General features: G+C 37.1%; 1 protein-coding gene across 7 annotated transcripts in view; it reads left to right on the top strand.

The window, feature by feature from the left end:
* Positions 1-21553, top strand: part of LOC128022071 (calmodulin-binding transcription activator 1) — a 280579-nt gene that overhangs the window by 123594 nt on the left and 135432 nt on the right. For all 7 annotated transcript variants that reach the window (XM_052609305.1, XM_052609306.1, XM_052609303.1 and 4 more), the window contains one exon: positions 8426-8493. In XM_052609305.1, coding sequence (XP_052465265.1) covers positions 8426-8493 — 68 coding nt within the window. The remainder of the gene's footprint in view (positions 1-8425; positions 8494-21553) is intronic.

Below are 21553 nucleotides of genomic sequence, written 5' to 3'. Positions count from 1 at the left end.
AATTAGTAAGTTTAGGTATTGGGTAGGATTAGAGATTTAGAATTAGGCAGTATAAAATAAGGCATTAATATTTGCTTAGTTAGTACTAATAAATGGATAATATTCTAGTCATATGCATGCTAATAAGCAACTGATTTATTGTTATTTAACAGTTTTATAGTTTGTTTCATTATCAGCTCTTCATTAAACTCATTAACCCAAAATGGTTCAAATTATTATCCCATTTAAATCCATGTGATAAACGGGTTATAAAAGAAATCAAAATGTAGTCGGATTATGTTATTTAAAATGTTTAATCGATTTCTAGCAAATTATTTATTTTTATTTTTTTAACAGATTTTACACATGTAGAATCCAATTTTCTTGGTCTCTGCATTCTTTCATAATTCATAAAAGACATGTGTCCTGGCAATTGTTGTCATATATTAATATTAATGACCCAAAACAAACATCATCATCCCAGCATGACTGATCACACTCTACACAAATGTTTACATGTCTTTGAACAGCTGGAACTGAGTTCTGCAGGTTAATCTTAAACAGCTGCCGTGCTGCGAGGGATGCACACCTGCACAAATATAAAAATAAAAAACAGAAGTAGAACTTTAGCCTGTTTGCTCCTATTGGCCCTCCACGTCTCTCAAACCGCATAGCGAGAGTTATTTTCTGTGCTGAGGTGACAGGTTGTCTCTGTATCAAACAGCTGGAGAGCTGTGCGTGCAGCTAATGCTAAAACAAGCTGAATTGTAGTGGTCTGTTTACTGATGTGGGTCTAAAGGTTAGCACATCACTGCTGCTGTTAGTCATCATGCCCTGAAAATCAGAAAACTTCAAACAATCAAAAGTAGACTAATATTCACAATAGCATTCATGTTTTTAAAAGCAAATACATATCTATTTATTTATTACGGATTTCTTTATTTAGTTACTTTTATGCATTTTGCTCTTGCAGCTTCTTATAACCTTGCTTTAATTGAAATATATATATATATTTTTTCTTATTCTTTCATGTATTATATTACTAACAATTCAGTTCTAGTTTTCTAGTTCTAGACTCATGAGGCCATTTTAGTTGCATTTTGTGTATGACATCCATCCATCCATCCGTTCATTCGTTTTGATCATTTATTCATTCATTCATTCATTCCACCGTTTTTATGTTTTTTATACCGGTGAAGGACCTTAAGTTGCATTTTTTTGTACAAAAGCTTCATATAAATTATTATTATTATTATAACTTCTGTTTTTAGGCAACATGAAATGGCATTTAAACCCTTTTTAACTGTATAATCTTTTTGTTTTCAAAAAGTAATTATTCCAGAAAATTAATTCTATAATCGGTATCGACTACATAATCTGAAAAGAAAGTCGTTTCATAGACAGCGAGCTATTTGATTACTTTTTTTTCTAGAAGTTTTTGAAATATTGTGCAGTGACATGCACCTATACTGCCAACAAACAGGTACTGTATTTAAGAAGGTAAAGGCAAGTTTGATTCCCTGTTGACCTTTAGACTGTTAGGAGATGATTCTGTCTTTAGGTTGATAAATGTTGAGGAATGTATTCATGTTTTGCATTGTCATTTTAAGACACAATGCTGTCCTTCTCATCTCCTATTCTCAGGACCCCTTAAATTTGCCCCAACGGTGTAGTTACTAGCACTTGATTAATTAAACCACTTGATTTAATTCTTCGTTTGTCCAAAAGTTTTCAGATTGAGGTTCCTGGAGGACCAGACTCAGGACCAGTCTATGACCTGGATCCCCATTAATGGTCCTCTCACCTTCCCTGCCCTTCTCTGGCAGCGTTTCCGACTTCTTTCAAAGTATGCCACAGTACATTTCTCCAGTCCTCTGCCAACCCGAGCGAACATCAATCTTAGAGCACTGTGATGTCCTCTGCACCTTCGCTGAAGTCGTTCTCCTTGAGCCAGCGTCTGGACAGCCCAAGCACACACATCCACTAATCAAAGCAGGCTCTGGACCTGCATCTCCACAAAATGCAAGAGAGACATTGGCAAATGACAGTTAAAGGAAACATTTATCTTTTCTCTGCAATAAGCTATAGAGACTCCTGAGCATCATGTCGGTCTCGGCTTGTGTGTGCGCATGCGGACAGTATGAGGACCAGTGTGGCGGACGCTAGCGCTATGATTAATGATTCAATTTCCTCTCCCACTTTTTAAAGTGGATTGTCAATTTGCTCTCTGTGATTTGATGACGTTTCATCTACTGAGTGGGTGGGGAGACAATGTTAAAGATTGTGGATGATCAGTTTGATTACGATTATTGAGATGACAGCGAGACTCTAGGAAGGACTTCATTGCTTTTTTGCTGCTGGCCTTGGGAGGGAAAGAGAAAGTCGCTTCAGTTTGAAGCACAGATACATGTGGAAGCACATATCACTGACACACAGGCCTAGAACAAATTCATAATGTTGGTTTCTACCTCCCTTTATAATAATAATTAAGGTTTTTTTATGTTTGTTAAAGAGTCGCTTCTGCTCACCAGGGCTGCATTTATTCGATTGAAAATACAGTAAAAATTTCAATATTTTGTGGAATATTATTACGATTGGAAACAATTTTTTTATGTGAAAATATAAAAAAAATTAAATGTATTCCTGCAATGCAAAGCTGAATTTTCAGCATCATTACTCCAGTCTTCAGTGCCACATGATCCTCCAGAAATCATTCTAATATGCCGATTTGCTTCTCATTTTTATTAGTTGTATTAATTTTTATTAGAGGTGCTCAATTATTAATTACATTTTAAAATACATTTAAAACAGTTCTTTTAAGCTATAATAATATTTCACAATGTTAGTGTTTTGGTTGTATGTTTGCTCAAATAAATTCAGCTTTGGCAAGCATAAGAGACTTTCAGAAACATAAAAAAAAAAACATAATTATTTCAAATTTTTGACCAGTAGTGCATGTTTGCTCACACCTTAGGCTTTCCAGGCTGCCATTAAGGAACCCCATGGTTACACAGATTAAAAGTGATGGTGTGCTCACATCCGAGCTGACTGTACCGCTTGATAACGTCTGAGTGTTGGTTTAAGTGCGTTCAGCACAGTTCAGCAGGGTACGCTCTGACTAATACTCATTTTGAAAACTGCCAGCCATCTATGTAACGCAGGATTTAAGGGTACCTGTGGGGACCATGGCAGGAACCAAGTGTGATGGAGTCCTGTGCTAATGAATCAGGGCACGTGTTCAAAAAGGATCTGTCGTGCAAAATTTTCTTCAGCCTGCAGCAAATTGTGGAGGAGAGTATTTTCAGCAGAATGAGGACTCTCTACAGCTTTCTTCACGGTGCCTCTGGGAGCAGTTTAGGTTTAAAGTGCATTCGAGTTTGGTCAAATGAGAGTCAGTTTTGGGATGACCCTCGGCAGAACTACAAGGCCTCCATCGGGGCCTAAATTGGAAACTTAATATGAATTATGCAGAAATCGTTCAGAGATGTTAGAGCCTTGTTTTAGGAGAAGGCATTTAAGCTACTGTCTGTCTGTCTCATATCTCATTTTATTTATGTATTTTTCACTCATTTTTATTTTTGTGTTAAATGTTTTAAATATGCATTTATTTTTGCAAATGCAAATTTTTCTGTATTCATTTTCATAGTTTTCTTGCATATTTTTCCTTCAAAATTGACACTACAAACCACAATGTCTTTCATTGTCAAGACTGATCAACCCAATTAAAAGTCTCTTCTTTTCAGGTATTTATCTTAAGCGCAATAAGCATTTTCAAATCACTTGAAAATGTGAGTTTTAATGGGACATATTTCTACAGAAACATGGATACATTTTTTCTAAATTGAGTAAAATCCTGTCTTTTGCAGTTTTTTGTGTAGCTAATGAATCAAACCCCAAAAAGTATTGGCGACAATGACATTTTAACCAATTTCACAATTACAAACAAAGCCCCTTTTTAAAAACATTTGTGTACAGTAGGTGTTAGTGATTTTAAAATTCAGATATTATAGCAAAATACTTTCTTTTTTTATGTAATTGCCATTTTTGCCTTAACTAATTCTGAAGTGTTGCCCATGGTCAAGCAACAAAGGACTCCCCTGAGCTGAAGCGGGTCAGCTTGATCACTTCAGCAAAGTGCTTCATCGAAGAGTGACCAACACTTTGAATTAATAACTGGAGCAATTGAACTAGATAGTCATTTTTTTCACAAGCTTGACTGTGACGTAAAATCTACACGTTTTCCACCACATCTGTTTTGCAGCTTGGATGTTTCCCTTCAAAGGGGGGGTGATATTCTATTTCATGCATACTGAGTTTTTTACACTGTTAAAGAGTTGGATTCCCATGCTAAACATGGACAAAGTTTCAAAAATTAAGTTGTACGTTTGAAGGAGTATTTCTGTTCCCAAAATACTCCTTCTGGTTTGTCACAAGTTTCGGAAAGTTTTTTTCGAGTATGGCTCTGTGTGACGTTAGATGGAGCGGAATTTCCTTGTATGGGTCCTGAGGCACGTCTGCTGGAAGAGCGCGCTCCCGTATATCAGAGCACTGAGAGCACAACAGGCATTCAGTGATCAGGGCAAGAGCGTCGCGAAATGTCACAAAAGGAGTGTGTTTTTGGTTGCCAGGGCAAGACAACCCTGCACAGATTACCAAAAAAAACATCATTAAGGGACCAGTGGATGGAGTTTATTTTTACAGAGCATCAACGGAGTTGTGCAAGTGTTTGTGTTTGTTCCCTGCATTTCCATTTTACAAACAAGGTCCAGTTTGACGCCGGATTTGTGTATCGTTTATTTCTTAAGGATAATGCAATCCCAACGAAAAAGGGTCACGATCGTGTGTTGGAACCGCAGGCAGTGAGTAAAACTGCTTCAAATATCTCTGCCTCCTTGTTAGTGCGTCCCCTCCCATGCCGGAGACCCGGGTTCGAGCCCCACTCGGAGCGAGTCGTTGCTGCTGCTGCTCTCGTTCAGTTTCAGCCTCTGGATCTGATTCTGGATCATAAATAAACGGCTGAATCTGACTGTAAGCCATGGTTTGTTTTGGATGATGGGTTTTCCCTCACGGTAATGTCACAGCTTCCAAACGCTCTCAACGCAAAAGCCTACTGGCAGCTCGTGATTCTTTAGCTCCGCCCACACGTCACGCCTCCAGCCGGTCGTGTTTTTCCAGGAAAATCTTTCTCTTATGAATATAATAAAACTAAAGACATTTTGGAGTTATGAAGGATGCAGTACTACTCTATAGGTACTCAAGATTAACAGGATATTGAGTGAAAACCAGCATTTCACCCCCCCCCCCCTCCCCCCTTTAAATAAACCTGTCAGGGAGTCATATTGTTCCCGACTTCTTGTCTTTCATATTGGGAACAACAGAGGGAGACGGATGGCAGGCCTGGCCTTTTGAAACAGGTAGCAGGATTCGCTCATGTCTTCCTTTGGTGTTGAATTGTTAGAAGTGTTTCAAAGATCATTTTCACAGGAGGCCAATTTGCATTTCATAAAGTTTAGCAACAAGCATTCAAGACGTAAGCCTGAGAGAGAGAGAGGGGGAGAGAGAGGCATTGTCTGGAAGGAAGAAGACACTTCAGTTTGTCTGGAAAGCCGGCTCCTGCTCACACGCCTCTCTTGACTCTCGTTTACCCCCAACTATAGTTTAAAGAGCGCTTTGAGGAGTTTCACATTTGTCGGCTCTTGAGTGGCAAACTTAGAGGTGCTCATTGGCAGTCAGAGCGAGGCATCGACGCCGCCCTTCAGGTTTAGTGCAGGTTAGGGAAAGAGCTGTCTGGAGGAGGTTCGATAGGTATGTTCGATACTGTATGTTCATGGGAAGTTGGAGGGAGGGGGAACTGGAGAAATGAGGAAATGAGGAAGGGATGTTCTCTGGCAGAACACTGAAGCCCCGAGGCCTTCATCTTCATTTCAATGCAAAATGAATTTGTCATATAATCTCTTCGGTGACTACAGCTCTGAGTTAGGAGCACGGAACAGAGGAATAATAAGGCAATGAGAGCAAAGAGGAGGGGAGGAGTGCTGGGAAAGTGTAGGAAGCACTAAGAGCAAGTTTATCGGAAAATGAGGAAAACTAGGGTGAGAAGGGACAGTAAAAACGAGCGGGCCACTGAGAATTGACTCCAGAATAAACAGAATTTGACAAAGGCCCGGCTCCCTGATGCTCTGTATCTGTCTTGACGCTTGTTTGCCAAATTACGGCAGGTCATTGTTTTCCATTCAGTCCATTAGTGGCAGTGCCATGACGCTCCCAGGGTCCCAGCGTAACAAACAATCAGCCAGTGAAAATGCAGGCCTGGCCCAACGGTAAACAAGATGACAAAGAAGTATGTGTTGTGGTCACAAAAGATGATTGAATGCTTTGTGAAAATATCACTTGAAAACAATGAAGGGGGTCGTGAGTTGAGTTCAGAAGCCATGTATGATCACTTTCAAATGATAAAACTAGCAGATTATCCAATCTCCCACTCCATAATTTGCTCAGTGTTATTGCTTTGGTTTTGGATAATTAGTGTGGATGTTGTGACCTCTTGTTTGGTGACCAGCATGTTTGTCTATATGTTTTTTGGTAAACAAAAACTGCAGTTCAGTAATCAGATGTTGTGATTAATTTAATTAAATTTTTTTTTTTTTTGGGGGGGGGGGGGGGTTACTTTTTTAAATATTTATTAACATATTACTATCATCAATATAATATTTTTATAGTAAATCAATATAATTAGACAAACATTTCAAAATTATACTTCTTTTGATCTGACGCAGACGGAAAAATATGATTTATCTTGCTGTGGTGCTAGAGAGCCGTATCCATCCATCTATCTTTCTTTCTTTCATTTTGAAAGATGCCAGATCTTCTAATCATGATGGCTGATCTCTGGATAATTTGGTTCTTCAAACAAATTTGCGGATATGATTAAAATATCTGGATTAAGTTGTCTAAAATTACTGCGCGTTCCCAACGGGATGCCAATTTGCTGAATGTAAATTTAAGAATGTTGATTTCAAATGAACTGAAATTCATTGCATTACTGTACATTTTGAACCCTGGAACATTTTGTTAACATCTATGGATTAAAATATTCCAGTTCAAAAATTCAATTGGAGTTAAAAAAGTACTCTTGATTCTTTTGCCGAATGACTCACAAGAGACTTGTGTCTATGAACACTTCTTCTTTTCTCTTGGCTCTTTAATGCACTACTCATCGCTCCCCTCTTTGCCTTCAGTAATGAGGGCAGCAGGGTTAAATTGGCACTGCACAAGCTGGCATCTCTAAATTGAAACCAAGAGAGAACATTGCCAGTTGTGTTCCCATACACTTCCCTGGGCCTTCTGCCTGTTCTCAGAGCCGAGCCAAGAGAGCATATGGCCGCATGTAGATACGCAGCAAATCTTTCGCATGACTGTCATCTGAACACTCTACCCTAGCGAAGAGCGTCCTGATGTGTCTGTCCTGTAGACGTGCACCACTTGTTACCCAAATCCTTTCTGTTTAGCCATATTCTAGTTCATATAAAGACTGAACAACTGTCAAAGAGCTGTTAACATTTATGTGATGTACGTTTTCTCAAATGAGCCCACTGGTGCATAAAATGAGATCGGTCTTTCATCTGATCTTAGAATTCAGGCACAAGTAACTCATGTGCATGTGAATGTTGTCAGTCTGTGGCAGTGGGCAGTCTGAACATTTTACGAATACCCCATATTGATGAATGAATGATGGTCATCCTCAGGTCATCTAGAAACAACCGTGACTCTCGTACCCTGGCTCAGAAATGGAGGAGTCGCTCATACTAATGCTCAAACCTTGGTTCATAGGATCATGTTGTTGGACAACACTCGTTAAGTTTATATGACAGTGTTTTGTGGTCTTTAAATGGAGTACTCTAGGTTTATAAGGACTGCAGAAGAAAGCAGGTCAATTTTATAGCACCTGAGAGAGAGTCAAACTCCCTGGGCTTGGATACATTTGCTTTAGTACTTTTAATAGTCTGATAACGCTAAAGGAAACATGTTACCTGTTTTTCTTCTAGCTAATAAGCCCTTGACTCAAGGTTATGATATCTATCTATATATATATATCTATCTTTATGCTTTTTCACTTATTGATACTGCTAATGAGTTAGATTCTCATGCTAAACATTTTTGACATTTGGCGGAGTTCTGTGGCAAATACACTCCTTCGGTGTTCGTATAAGTGTCTGAAAGTGTTGTTTTTTTTTTGTTTGTTTTTTTGAGTATGGCCCTGTATGTAATGTTGTTATTGCTAATGTAATAACTAGGATTTTGTTTCTTAAAATCGAAAATATTTGTCAACCAATAACTGATATGTGAGATTACCATTGCATTGTTTTTTAACTATATCAGCATTTTTAAAACAAAAAAGAGTAAAAAGAGCACGTCTCTAAACGTTTCTTCATTTGTTCTGTTGCAGGAGATTGCGGCCTACTTGATTACATTTGAAAAACATGAGGAGTGGCTGACGACGTCCCCCAAAACCAGGTACGGTAAACCTTATTTCAAATGCAAAGTGTTACCTGAAAAGCAGAAATGTATGGTTCAGCAAAGCTGCCAGTTCCTGCACATTTCGTGGGCATGTGCAGACAGATAATGGAATATTAATGACTATTTATAATGCAAGATGTGGCCAGGTCTATTAACTTAATGCTGTCTTTGCTCACCAATGCCATTAACGTGGGAGGTAATGTGGTGAGATCGTAGAACATCACCCTACGGTGATAAGGGCTCAGCACGAAATTTACAGTGTTACTTGATTTACTGAGCAGCGATAATGAAAAAGCTTTTTACTTTTAATGGCAGTTTCTATATCTATCCTGAGAGATAACAGCTGTGATATGATGATGAATGCAAATGAAGATAATATGTGATTATATATGAAGTGCACGTCAAGAGGAACCGAATGGCACGGAGACTACTTCTAGACTTTGATGTTCTGAATGTTTTCAGTGCTGCGTATTTCTATAGAAGGCCATGCAATTAAATTTAATCGTAACATAAGGGTAACTCGGTGGGAGCATAGACGAAAATATCCTATGGTATGCATGCTAATCTGTGGTGGGCCAATCAATTTGGATTTGCTCATAAACAGAAATCTGTGGAATAGGGAAAGGGTTTGTATTGGAGGCAAATCGAGGGAAACTAGAAATGTGGGCCGACAAATCACCACTGGGTTTTGGGTTCAAGAGATGTTTACATGGACAGAGGTTTCCTGGCCAGCATCTGGAGCTGTCATTCACAGAACTTGTACACACACTTTTGTAAGTACAGCGAGCAGATTAGGCGAATAGGAGCCGCTTTACTGAGCACACAACTGCTTCAGCTCTGATATCAGGTACCAAATGACTCATAAGATGTTTTTTGATTTGTTGTGTTTTACGTAAGCACAGACACACACATGCTGTGCCCCCAAAACATATTTTAAGAATTGAGCAATGCATAAAAATATCTGAGTGTCATTGCTTTAGATGACAAATATATCAAGTATCATTTATTTTGAAGGAGAAAAAAAAGCATATTACAAGCAGAACAAAAAGAAGTTTGTTGTTATTAAATGATAAAACTACTTCTACTACTACTAGAACTTTGAAAACATGTTTTCTATACAGATATGTGGAAGTTTTATTTTAACAGCTGGACTGCATTTACACCATTTCATTGTGTTTATATATATATATATATATATATATATATATATATATATATATATATATATATATATATATATATGTTTTTGCTACCTAATATTTTTTTGGCGTCTGTAATGCATTTTTTAAGAATTATTTGATGAATATAGAAATACAGCATTTATTTCAAAATGTAACATTATACATTTGAGAATTTGAGAATTTGTGTGCTCCCATTATGTGGGTCACATGAGAAAAGTGCATCAAAAATAAGAGCATAGTGATGAAGCATCTGTGATATAATTGTAGGGTGTGACAGCGCCTGGCCGCAGAGCAGCAGCGAAGAGACAACTGGGCAACTGTCCTCTACACACACACACACGCACACACACACACACACACACACCCTAACCCACACAAACAAGCATGTAAACACAAGTGTTTACACTGAGTGTCTCACACACACATACACATGTGCACACACACAACCAAACATCTAAACAAAAGCTTTCACTCTTACACATACACATGTGCACAAAAACACACTCACACACAAACATATAAACACAAGCGTTCACACTGAGTCTCACACAGTCTGAGTCTGCCTTTACATGATGGTACTGATTTCAGTCTGTAATTTGCCATAGCTGTTTAGTGCTGTGAGTGCTTTCCTGCTCTTAATGTAGCCTGTGTGACCCCCGGCTGTCTTCAGGGGTCACAACCAGTGTGAGCTCACACTGCAACCAATGACTGGAGATCACCCCCTAAACTCTTACTCACACACACATTCACCTTCACACCTAATATAACTGAAGCAGTGAAAGCACTGTGATTATTGTGTCGCATATTAATTTGAAGTTAAAAGAGTGCTTGTATCTCAGTAGTGACTCTTTATGAAACGATAGGTTGGGCAATCACACATGATAATAGTGGTAGGAGAAAAAAATCAATTCTTCAATGCATCGTGATTCTTTCTTCAACGATTCTGAGGTTTTTTTTTTCGCAAATGGCATGTGTAGGGATTTGCGCTGTGAGACGTACGCATTGTTTGCGCCACGATATTTTACTTTAGATATGCTTTAGAAATTCATTCATTTATGCCGTTTAGAATGCAGTTCTATTAAATGCACAAAATTTGTGCACTGACAGACTTTCATGTGCGCTTTGTGTTTTTGTTGTCTTGAAGCTTGATCGCGGCTGCGGTTAAATGCACTTGCATCTCCGAATACTTTTACATGAAATAAAATTAATACATTCAGTTATGTTTTCAGAGCAGGACAGAACATCTGATTTATCGAAAAAGATTATTATTTCTCGTCAATAATAATCAAATGGCAATAATGTTGAGGAAATAAGAAAACCTCATAACTAGCCTATTGTTTGTAAACTTTCAAAAACTTGTTATTGTTTTACAGTTTTTCTGAATTGCTAAAACACTAAACCCTAATCTCTGAACCAAATTCCCACTAGCTTAAACCAATTTGTCGAATAAAGCACTCTTTCTGCTAAACCTTAAACACATTCAGGCAGTTAAGCTCTATTTGCAAACTTTTTGCAAAACTCTAAACACATTCTCATTCACTTAAACACTTATCACACTGTGACGCATTTGTGCTGCAAAATGTTAAACACAAGTGGCAAAACTAAAGCACAGTTGTCATCATTTACACACAACGATTCAGAATTGTTCACACTTGTTTCTAATGATGTGATCAAACTGACTGCACAAAGTAAAAGCCAGTTCAGAGCCAGTGATACGAACATTAGATGGACACAATCTGAGAAGGACAGGAGGAAGAGCTACATGTATGAAGTGGAGGATGAGGAAACAATGAGTAAGGGATCGTGACTGTAATCAAGGCTGGATCTGTCAGACAAGAGGGTTTTTTTTTTTCTTTGTCTAGCAAAAAACACAACATTACTTGTGACGTGGACAAAGTCCTCAGGCTGGACTCGAGCACAAAGACATGATGCTGAGACAGAATGAATCTCTCCTTGACCCTGATTTTACAATTGCACATCTTACAGTATCTGAGTGTATTATAACATGCTTTTCATTTAGAGTTTTATTTGACCTTTTTGGCCTTTGCAGTTGGACTGCTGAATATATACAAACATTCAGTACTACAGGTATTCAGTATTTAACACAATATATTCTTGCTGTACATACAGTAGGCATATACAGTATATTCAGCTTACTCAGTTGAAATCACTATACAGTTTTACAAAACAGGTAAATTGTTTACTCAATCCAATATACAGTTTTTCTGTAATGTTCTGGATGCTACAGTATGTTAGTAGTGTTTATTTTATTGACTTATTTTTTTTCTGTGTGTGTGTGTGAGTTTGAGTGCAAGTGAAATGGTTTTGCCATTATTGTTTGTTTTTGATGGAAAGTCAGAGGTTTCTGGAATTTACTTTGAGTATTTGGATTTGTGTTTAAGGTTTTGAGAAAATTAGTGATGGTCTCAAGAAATGTGTTTTAGCAATTCAGAAAAACTTTAAAAAGTAGCCTACTTACATAATAACAAAAAAATTAAACCTTTGATGTATTTTTGTTGGTATTGGTGAGTTTGAGATCATTTTGATTCAGTGCTGTGAATTGTTCACTCATATGTTGCTCTCCTGTGCATTGTGTGAACAGTGAACGTGTGTGTGTGTGTGTGTGTGCATGCTAACCTTGATATAGCTGGCAGGTATTACCACCGCTCTATGTGTGTGTGCCCACTTCTCTTTTTAAAGATGATTACTGTTTGCTGGGATTTGGTTTTGAGGTTTGCACACAACATTAATTGAGAGATTACATGGAATATTTGACTTTTTATTTTTTACACGACATAAACTATGATACTTTCACTTGATAATTGTATTATTGATATAATTTTCATGATTATTATTATGCAAAGATATAAAGTTGTATACATGTTATAAATATTAGAAATACCACGTTTATACAGCCAAGTCGCATGGCTACGAGTGGGATTTTGCGTTTAACTTTTTTATGCTTCTGATACAACATTCATTCTTTAGTTCAATCTCATATTCACAATAAATCAGCTACATCTTACAAGATGTTTTTGAAAGTAAAAATAATGTCCTTGTTTCAGTGTCTTTCAATATTAAAATCTTTACTGCTGACTCACGTGTGGCCATCTAATGGGGAAATAATTACTAAAATCAGCTTCATGAACACACATGCCGTTTCTCAATACTACATTCTGTTAAATACTGCTGTTATTTATAAGAGCTGAGCGGCCGCTGATGCCCTGGAACTCACATCGCCGAAAACGGCAAAGATAATTTTCAAATAGACATGACTAACAGTCTAATAGACAGTCTAACCAACTACAGTATCCCCTAAAAACTCTTTAAACAACATTTCTTGACACACACACACAAACACACACAAAAAGTATTATTTCTAAAATTCTAGTAGATTTGGTCGTCTGCGGTGACACTCAATGTTAGAAATACAAACAGTGAAACTCACTAGAATATCACACCACTGGAAAAGGCTCTGAGCCAATCAGATTTGAGGACCATAAAAAAAAACTTAAAGTTTATCCTTAAAACAAGGGGAAGAAAGCCAATGGGGTTAATACAGGTAGTTAATTCAAGAGGGAAAACTATTTAATTTTTCTTATCCCATTGGAAAAAGGATTAGAAACCCTAGTGAATTTTGTTGGATTTCTGTGGTTTCTCTCCACGCTAGTCTGTCATGTCGCACCCCCCAGACTCCTCCAGTCTCTCTCTAAAGAGCATCACATAAAGGGTCCCTTCCCATCAAAACAATGGCGTCTGAGGAATACCAATGCATGCCCGCTGCCGTTTTGTCGAAGTTTAATTTGGCTGATCTGCTTTGTGTCACGTGTCTCTCCTCTCTTCCGCAAGGGGAGTGCATCTGAGGTCACGATTAAACACCACATGCTCATTCATGTGCAAATGCACTCAGGGCTCTTTGAAACCGAACCGATGGAGGAAAGAAGGAGGAGAAAACTGATAACAAACAGAGTGAAGGAAATCAGGAGGGCGAGGAGCGGAGGAGAAAGTGTCTGCTCGTCTCCTGGAGTTCATGTCTCCTTGCTCGAGTTGTAGTGGACTTTGTAAGCCAGTTAACCCGAGAAGTCCCGTCTGTACCGTGGTGAATTTTAAGCACAACTATAATAGAAACCACTTGTGCTGAACGGACCTTCGTTCATAATTCTCCCCAGTTGTTCTTAAAGGTACATAATCAACCAATTAAAGCGCTAATGATCCATATCAGTTTATTATCAGAGTTGACAAACATAAAAGTCAAGTTAATTGATCCATAACAGACGTTTGATTGGACAGAGGGACACACACACACACATATAGTGAGTCAGCATGTATTTTATCTGACTTTCCGCCAGGAGAGACTGAATGAGACAGAGATTGATCTGTTCAGTCTCAGTGATGTACACACACCTACTGGAAGCTCCAGACACAAACACAATATATTCAATATTCCGACACATTGTACTTGACTATGATGATAGTCTAAAGTCTTCTTTATACTTCATCTTCTGCCTTGTTTTTATCACACGTCTCCACTGGTGCAAAGTCAGACGAGCTGAGCCGCCGTTTTAAATTCATTCACTATGGGAGCTGAGCAGCAGGGGATTGTGGGATTGACAGCGGTGCCGAGTGAGTGGTGAGAATGTTAGAAAGTTGGGAAGTGCTAAATTTCACACAAATGAGAGATGAAAAACATCCAGAAAGACAGTTGTTGTGATGTGAAGATATAGTTTTAGAGCTTAAATCACATCATTAAACATTATTATACATGTAGATTTGTGACCGAGTTAACGACAGTGTGTGCATTCTGGTCTTCAGTTTATTTGAAATACAGTGAGTGAGTCTTGAGTTCAAGATTATCTCTACTGGATTTATTGATACAATATAAATGGCAAAAATAAAATGTGCCTGATTTGTGGTTGAACTTTCATTAATATTTCGTCAACTGTTACTAATCAACCACCCACCTGAAAAAAAAAATAAATAAAATAAAAAAAATTGGTTTATCAGTAAACTATGTGACAAGCATCATCTGAATTTTTTTATTTATATATATTTGCAGTGCATATTTTGAAAGCTTTATGGTAAATGTACTCAAAAAAAATTCTGACCTCCACTGACCTCAAAGAGTATGATTTGAAACATTTATTTGGTTGCAACAATGATTTTAATTTAAGACAATCTGACAAGGCCCGTCACTGAAATTAGGAGTCAAAGTGTTGAAACTGTCAACTCACCACCTGAATTTTTTTTTAAATTATATATATATATATATATTTATATATATACTTTTTTTTTTTTTTTCTTAAACCAGTGTCCCATAATAGGGGGTGCTGGCTAACAGGTTAATCATTAAGACTGGCAACTAGCATAAAGTTGCAATGATAAATTAAATAAACTGATACCAGTAGTTGATTTGTTTAGTATGTATACCATTTTTATTTATATATACAAATATATTACAAAAATATGAATATACTGTATATATAAAATATATGAAGTTCCAAATGTAGGTTCGGAAGGAGCCTAATCATTCAGTCCCATCAATCATCCTTACAAGCCTATAGATGCAGCAGTCATTTCGCCATTCCAGTGACAATTCTTCTTGCACCCCTCCACCTCCCCATCTCCTCCTCCTCTCTCAGTGTAGCTCAAGCCAAACCTCGGGTTCGAGCATCCATCGAGGACAGCAAGCCAAGTTTGTTTACCATTAAACATCAGGACTGAACGGGCAGGCAAATTCGTGAAATAATATAGAGTTACAACCAATGATTGTCAGGAATTATCTGTGATGGATGTGTGGAAACACCTTTACTTGTAATGCACAAACGCAGCAAAGCGTCTGGAGATGTTTGGACATGCTGCATAATGAAATAATATTGATATGGTCCAGTTATTTTCATTACACATCTACTGAATAAAGAAGCTCTGTCAGTGCTCACATCAGTTTCTCTTTGATGCCAAAATCTTGTTTGAGCACCTTTCCATAATCTCAATTGGGCAGTTTGTCGGACATGCCTTTTATTAAAACACCAAAATAATAACAGATTCCATCGAACTCTATTCCATAGTGCTCTATTCCTCAAGGAAATAACCGCTTATCACACAGCAAACAGTAAGTGTGTGTGTGTGTGTGTGTGAGAGAGGAGGTCGTAGAGATATAGGCAGTGGCCATTGTGGACTGTGTGTGTGTGTGTGTGTGTGTGCGTGTGTATCACGTGCCTGCCATAATGAATGTGATGGGCCGTCTCTCAGACGGTACGTCAGCTCCTCTGGCTCTTCCCGCTAGTGTTGCATGTGTTGGCGCGCTTCAGCGGCAGACAGACTCTCTGCTCTGCACTAATGCTTTCTGGCAAGAACACTGGGCATTTATTGGTGCAGGAAAGCATGCGAAATGTATGTGTGCATGTGTGAATGTTTGCATCATTCTTGTCGCGAATCCTAACATTCAGTTCTTAATATCAATAGCAGTGAAACTTCATGGTTCTTCAAACCAATTTTAATTCCACAGCAACAACAGCAAAACACTTATGTAAGAAGTTCAGTATGTGATGGGTTGCACTTTTCAAACATTTTTAATTTATATTTACTTATTTTGCATGTAAAAACATGGATAAAATTGGCGTTGATTTGTTTTGTAGGGTCCTCGTAGTTAACTAAAATAATAATAATTACTTGATATAAACTTTAACAAAAAAAGCAAATATTATTATTTTTTTCTATTTTGAAAAAGAAATGTTTAATTTAGCTACTTGCAAAGGCCACATTTTACATTTTCATTTAGCTTATTCTGATTCTGATTTATGTTTTGTAGGGCCCTCATAGTTAACTAAAATAATAATAATTACTTGATATAAAATAAACTTTAACTAAAATAAAAAATGTAAAGTAAATTTTTTTTAAGAAATGTTTAATTTAGCTACTTGCAAATGCAACATTTTTCATTTTCATTTAGTTTATTCTGATAATAAAATACTACAAAAATCACTAAAACTAAATCTGAATGAAAAAGTCTGAAAAATAAATAGACATAATGATAATAATAATAATAATAATAATAATAATAATAATAATAATAAAAATAAAATTGACAAAAACATACTAAAACTTTAATTGAAAATATAATAAAAACATAATAATACAAACTATAGTAGTATTTTATCTTGCCAATATGGTTGTTTGATTCCTATTTATGATATAGCACAATCTCATGTTTATATTTGATGTTTTGACAGTTAGCTGATTTATTCTACATTTTCTGAAGACAAATGGACCATGGACTTACATTAACACCCTGCCAATATAGGCGTTTGGATTATGAAGCGCATGCAATCATCTACGCACATGCACACACAGCATGTGAGCGTTCAAACGCAGACAGACAGCAATCTGAAACCAAAAGTCAGTGCTCAGTACTGCCGATGATGTAGAAATACTGATACCACTACTCATTGGATGTCCCAGGTGTGTGAGTGTGCTTTTCATGCATGTGCCTTTTTATGAATGTGTATTTTTGAGTGCTTGTGTATGTTTGTGCCTTATAAGGTTTTCTTCTGTGTTTATATACTGTGCATTTGACCATGTATGTTTATGTGCTTTTATGCATGCATGCTTTTGGTTTGTGTGAGTATGTTTATGTTTGTGTATGTGCTTTTTTTTTTTTTTGTATGTTTGTGCCTTTTATATAGATTTGCATTTGTATGTGTATGTGTGCTTGTATGCATTTATGCATGTGTGTATGTGTGTGCTCTTTTTGATGTATATCTATGTATTCTGTGTGGATTTGGGCTACTGTGTGTGCATGCACTTTATTGTGTGTGTTTGTCCATTTGCAATATCACCGTGGTGCTCTTGCGCTTTGTGAGTGAAGTCCATTTATTGTACGTTCACAGACGTGTGTATCGGGAGGATGGTGTGTCTGAGTGAAGCGGTCCTTCCGAGAGGTAGTTGAGCAAGATGAAACGAAAGGGGTCTGGGAAGTGGCAACATGTCAATATGAAATAGAGAGAGAAAGAAAGAGACAGGAGCCAGAGTAGAGCAGCGAGAGATGATAGATGAGAGATGCCGCGTAGGATGCACTGAACCATGTGGGAAGAGCAGAGGAAGAAATCTGACGGAATTGAAAAAGAGAAAACCGGATGAGCAGGCGCTGACGAGAGCTGCGATACGTCTGTGTGGTCCGGGAAGACACTATTGACCATCAAGTGAAACAGCAAGAGATTCCTGCTCCTATAAAACATACAACACACACAGAGCTCGCACAGAACAGCGTGTCGTGGCTTTGAAGTTGTGTGCGTTGAGTTGACATGTGTTTTTCACAGTGGTTGGTCATAGTTCATCTTTTGATTTGAGTACGGGGTGACCCAATTCTGCCGGCCCCGTGCTCATGAATAATCGAAAACAAACAATCATATACAAACATATTAATGTATTCTGCTATGGACAGTACACAGCCTTCAATGTGTCCATCATCTGAACTTGTGTTGTGTATCGAGTCACAGATCAGATTGCTCCATGTGCCATGTACATATATATAATATTTTTTTTTTTTTTTTTTTTTTTTTTTTTTTTTTTTTTTGAAATGCTAGTGTGCTAGATGTGTATTTATTTATTTTTTTATTTCTTGGGTTATAAAATCCCACAATCCTCTGTGTGGTTCAGTGGTCATTTGAAATAATAACAAAAATAAATAAAAACAGAGCAGCTGGAGGTAAATTAATTTACAAATGTCATTTAAAAAAAAAAACTATGATTCCAATTCTAGCAAGAAACGTCCATCATTAAATATTAAATTGGTTATTTCTAAAATTCACTTGAATTTGTTCTAGGTCATTAGACATGACATATTTTTGCCTTGGACTCCCTAGAAGGTGCTTTCATACAAAAATCATTGACTTTCTGTTTTGGTTGCACAGCTGGTGAGATAATGCATTTTTGTGTGTACGTATGTGTGTGTCAGAAAGAAGAGCTAGAGGTAAACCTCACTGGCAGATCACCCTTGTGAGGCTCAGCGTCACTGGATGATAAAGACTGAATTCAATTATTTAGCAACACTTGCAGAACAGACAGCAGCTCACTGTCCCTCCTCTAGGGATGAAGTGTGTGTCTGCCAGACTACATCCGCTCTGAAAAAGCTGAATTTATGACTCAAATAGCGGTAATGGAATGCCTGAGTAATTAGCATCTAATGTTAAACGGAAACTACGATTTTGAGCCTAAAATAGCAAGTGTACAGCACTCTTTGGATTTGGATCTATAACTCCTGAGTGTGTTTCTTCATCATCTACTCATCCTTTTTTTTTTTTTTTTTTTTTTTGGTAACAAAGATGGAGAGATTTAAAAAAAAAACGTATTTTCTTTGCAATTACAATGGACAATGATTGAGATATTCAAAACACATAAAAAACATTTGAGAAGCAGATTGAAGCTGTCATTCACATTAAAAGAATAGTTCATCCAAAAATGAAATTCTGTCATCATTTACTCACCCTCATGTTGTTCTTCTGCTGAACACAAAAGAAGATATTTTGAAGAATGTATGAAACCAAACAGTTGATGGTCCACATTGACGTCCATTTTTCCATACTATGGAAGTTTGTGGGGTACTGTTACCCGTATTCTTCAAAATATCTTTTTTTATTGTTCCACAGAATGTTCAGATCTTTCCATTGAATTTGTTAGAATTTTTTTTATTTCAGTTTACAAAACTGGTATGAATGAGTCGTTTAAAATTGATCAAGTTCTTGAGCTAACCCACTGACTTGCAATAGTTAACGACTCAGTGGAGGGGAAAATTACCAATGAATAACAACATGGATATTGAGTACAAGTTGTACAGTCAGCATCTATAATGCTTGTCTAGCTTTTATTTTAAAGCTTTAAAGCTTCGGTTCCTGTTCATCATAATTGCATTTACAAGACATATCAACACAGGCTGCAGAACATCTCCTTTTGTGTTCAGTAAAGAAAGTCAGTCAAATGGATTTGGAATGACACGAGGCAGAGTAAATTATGAACTATCCCTTTAAACGAAACCATCAGTGCTTGGGGTGTGATTAAATGAGACTGGAAACCACAAAGCCATCCCAGTCTTCTTGAAGCCAGACTTGCCCGAGTGTGTGCGGTTGTAGGCGCTTCTGATAATGCACATGCAGGCCTCGTTCAACCACGACTGATGGAGAGTTTTGACTTCAATTAATTCTTCATCACATTAATTAATCTAAATCTATAGTTAATTAATTATGCAGTGTATTTTTTCTTGTGCATGTTTAAAAAGTCAAAAGGGTTGCTGGATGATGTTTTAAATTGGAAAATTAATATTCATAACACCTAATGAAGTTTCTAGAATGACCCTCGATTCATGGCTTTACTGAGATTTAATTAACAATCCTGGCAGCAGACACCTTTGACAGAATGGGTGGCATAATCGAGCTGCGTGGAGTGACTTATTGTGCGAACACGATAAAACATACAAACATTAATATCTGGCAAACACTGAGCTCTCTTAAGATCCTCAAAGACATCTCATAATATGCCATTCACAAATTATCCTGGCAAACATTAGGAGTAAAACTGCTTAAGTGTGAAAATAATGTCATGCAAGACTGAGCAGTAATGAATATATTAGGACTCGGGCATCTGATCCAAGGTCAGAGAAAAATTTGCAGCAGCATTTATAGACCCCGTAGAATTTTCAATAATTGCTGTCCTGTCATAAAAGTTTAACCCTCAAACTGTGATATTGATGCCAGACATCGACCAGCAGCTAATTTAATCACATTACTATAGAGTGGGAGATTTATTACACTTTTTCGTATTTTTATTTGTTTATTTTTGTGCACATTATGTTTCATTTGCTTGTGTGGACTCTTAGCTGTTTCACCTCAAGTCTGATACTCTGGGCTTTTCAGTGTACATCTTTGTGATGTTTCACCCCGTTTATCTTAATGCTGTTTATTACGGCTGTCTTTGTTTGTAGGAGCACATGTGTATCTGTGCTCTCAGTGACGCTGTCTGTGGTCCTGAAAGCCCACAGACTACACAGACACGGTGTCTCCAGACTGATCGAGTTATGTTCACATCAGCACTCGTGTGTGTGAACTCTGCATGACCTCGGCGTCCTCCAGTGAGTACATTAACCCATCACTGCAGTCAGTCAGCACACTGACCTTTTTCACCTCAAACTTGACCCTGAGTCGACACAGGCTAACAGTACGCTAGATAAAAATAGTCAATTTGCTCAAGAAGCTTGTATAATCCTCATATTCTAATTGGTCTTGCGTCCATCTAAATAAACACTACTGGTCAAAAGTTTGGATTTTTTTTTATATATATATATAAGTCTTGATAAGTCTCATGCTCACAAAGGCACAAACAGCAATATTGTGATATATTAAAATTTAAGATAACCATTGCCTCTTTTTAATATACAGTATTTTAAAATATAATTTATTCCTGTGACAGAAAAGCTCAATTTTAAGCTTGGTCCTTAGTTTTTATCAATCATTATTGGTACTTAGTTATTGATAATGGTTCCTAATATTATCAGTATTGAAAACAGTTGTGCTGCTTAATATTTTTGTGTAAACTTTTCTTTAGGAATCTTTGATAAATATAAAGGTCAAAATAATGGCATTTATTTTAAACAGAAACCTGTTGTAACATTATCACTAATAATTATTATTTCACTGTCACTTTTGATCAAATTAATCCGTATAATTCAAAACTTTAAGTTATTTCGATGAAAGTGTCTTGCAAATGTTTTGAATAAACATTAGTATGGTTACATTCACTGCCATTTGGCATATACATGTAAACAGACTAAAGGGCAGTTTACATTGAATGTGTTTTTGCATTCCACTGCACGCTTTTCCATTGTTTTT

The sequence above is a fragment of the Carassius gibelio genome, chromosome A11 (assembly GCF_023724105.1).
Source record: "Carassius gibelio isolate Cgi1373 ecotype wild population from Czech Republic chromosome A11, carGib1.2-hapl.c, whole genome shotgun sequence".
NCBI classification, from domain to species: domain Eukaryota; kingdom Metazoa; phylum Chordata; class Actinopteri; order Cypriniformes; family Cyprinidae; genus Carassius; species Carassius gibelio.
Note: the sequence above shows the minus strand (reverse complement) of the source record. Positions and strands in the feature narration are given on the sequence as shown.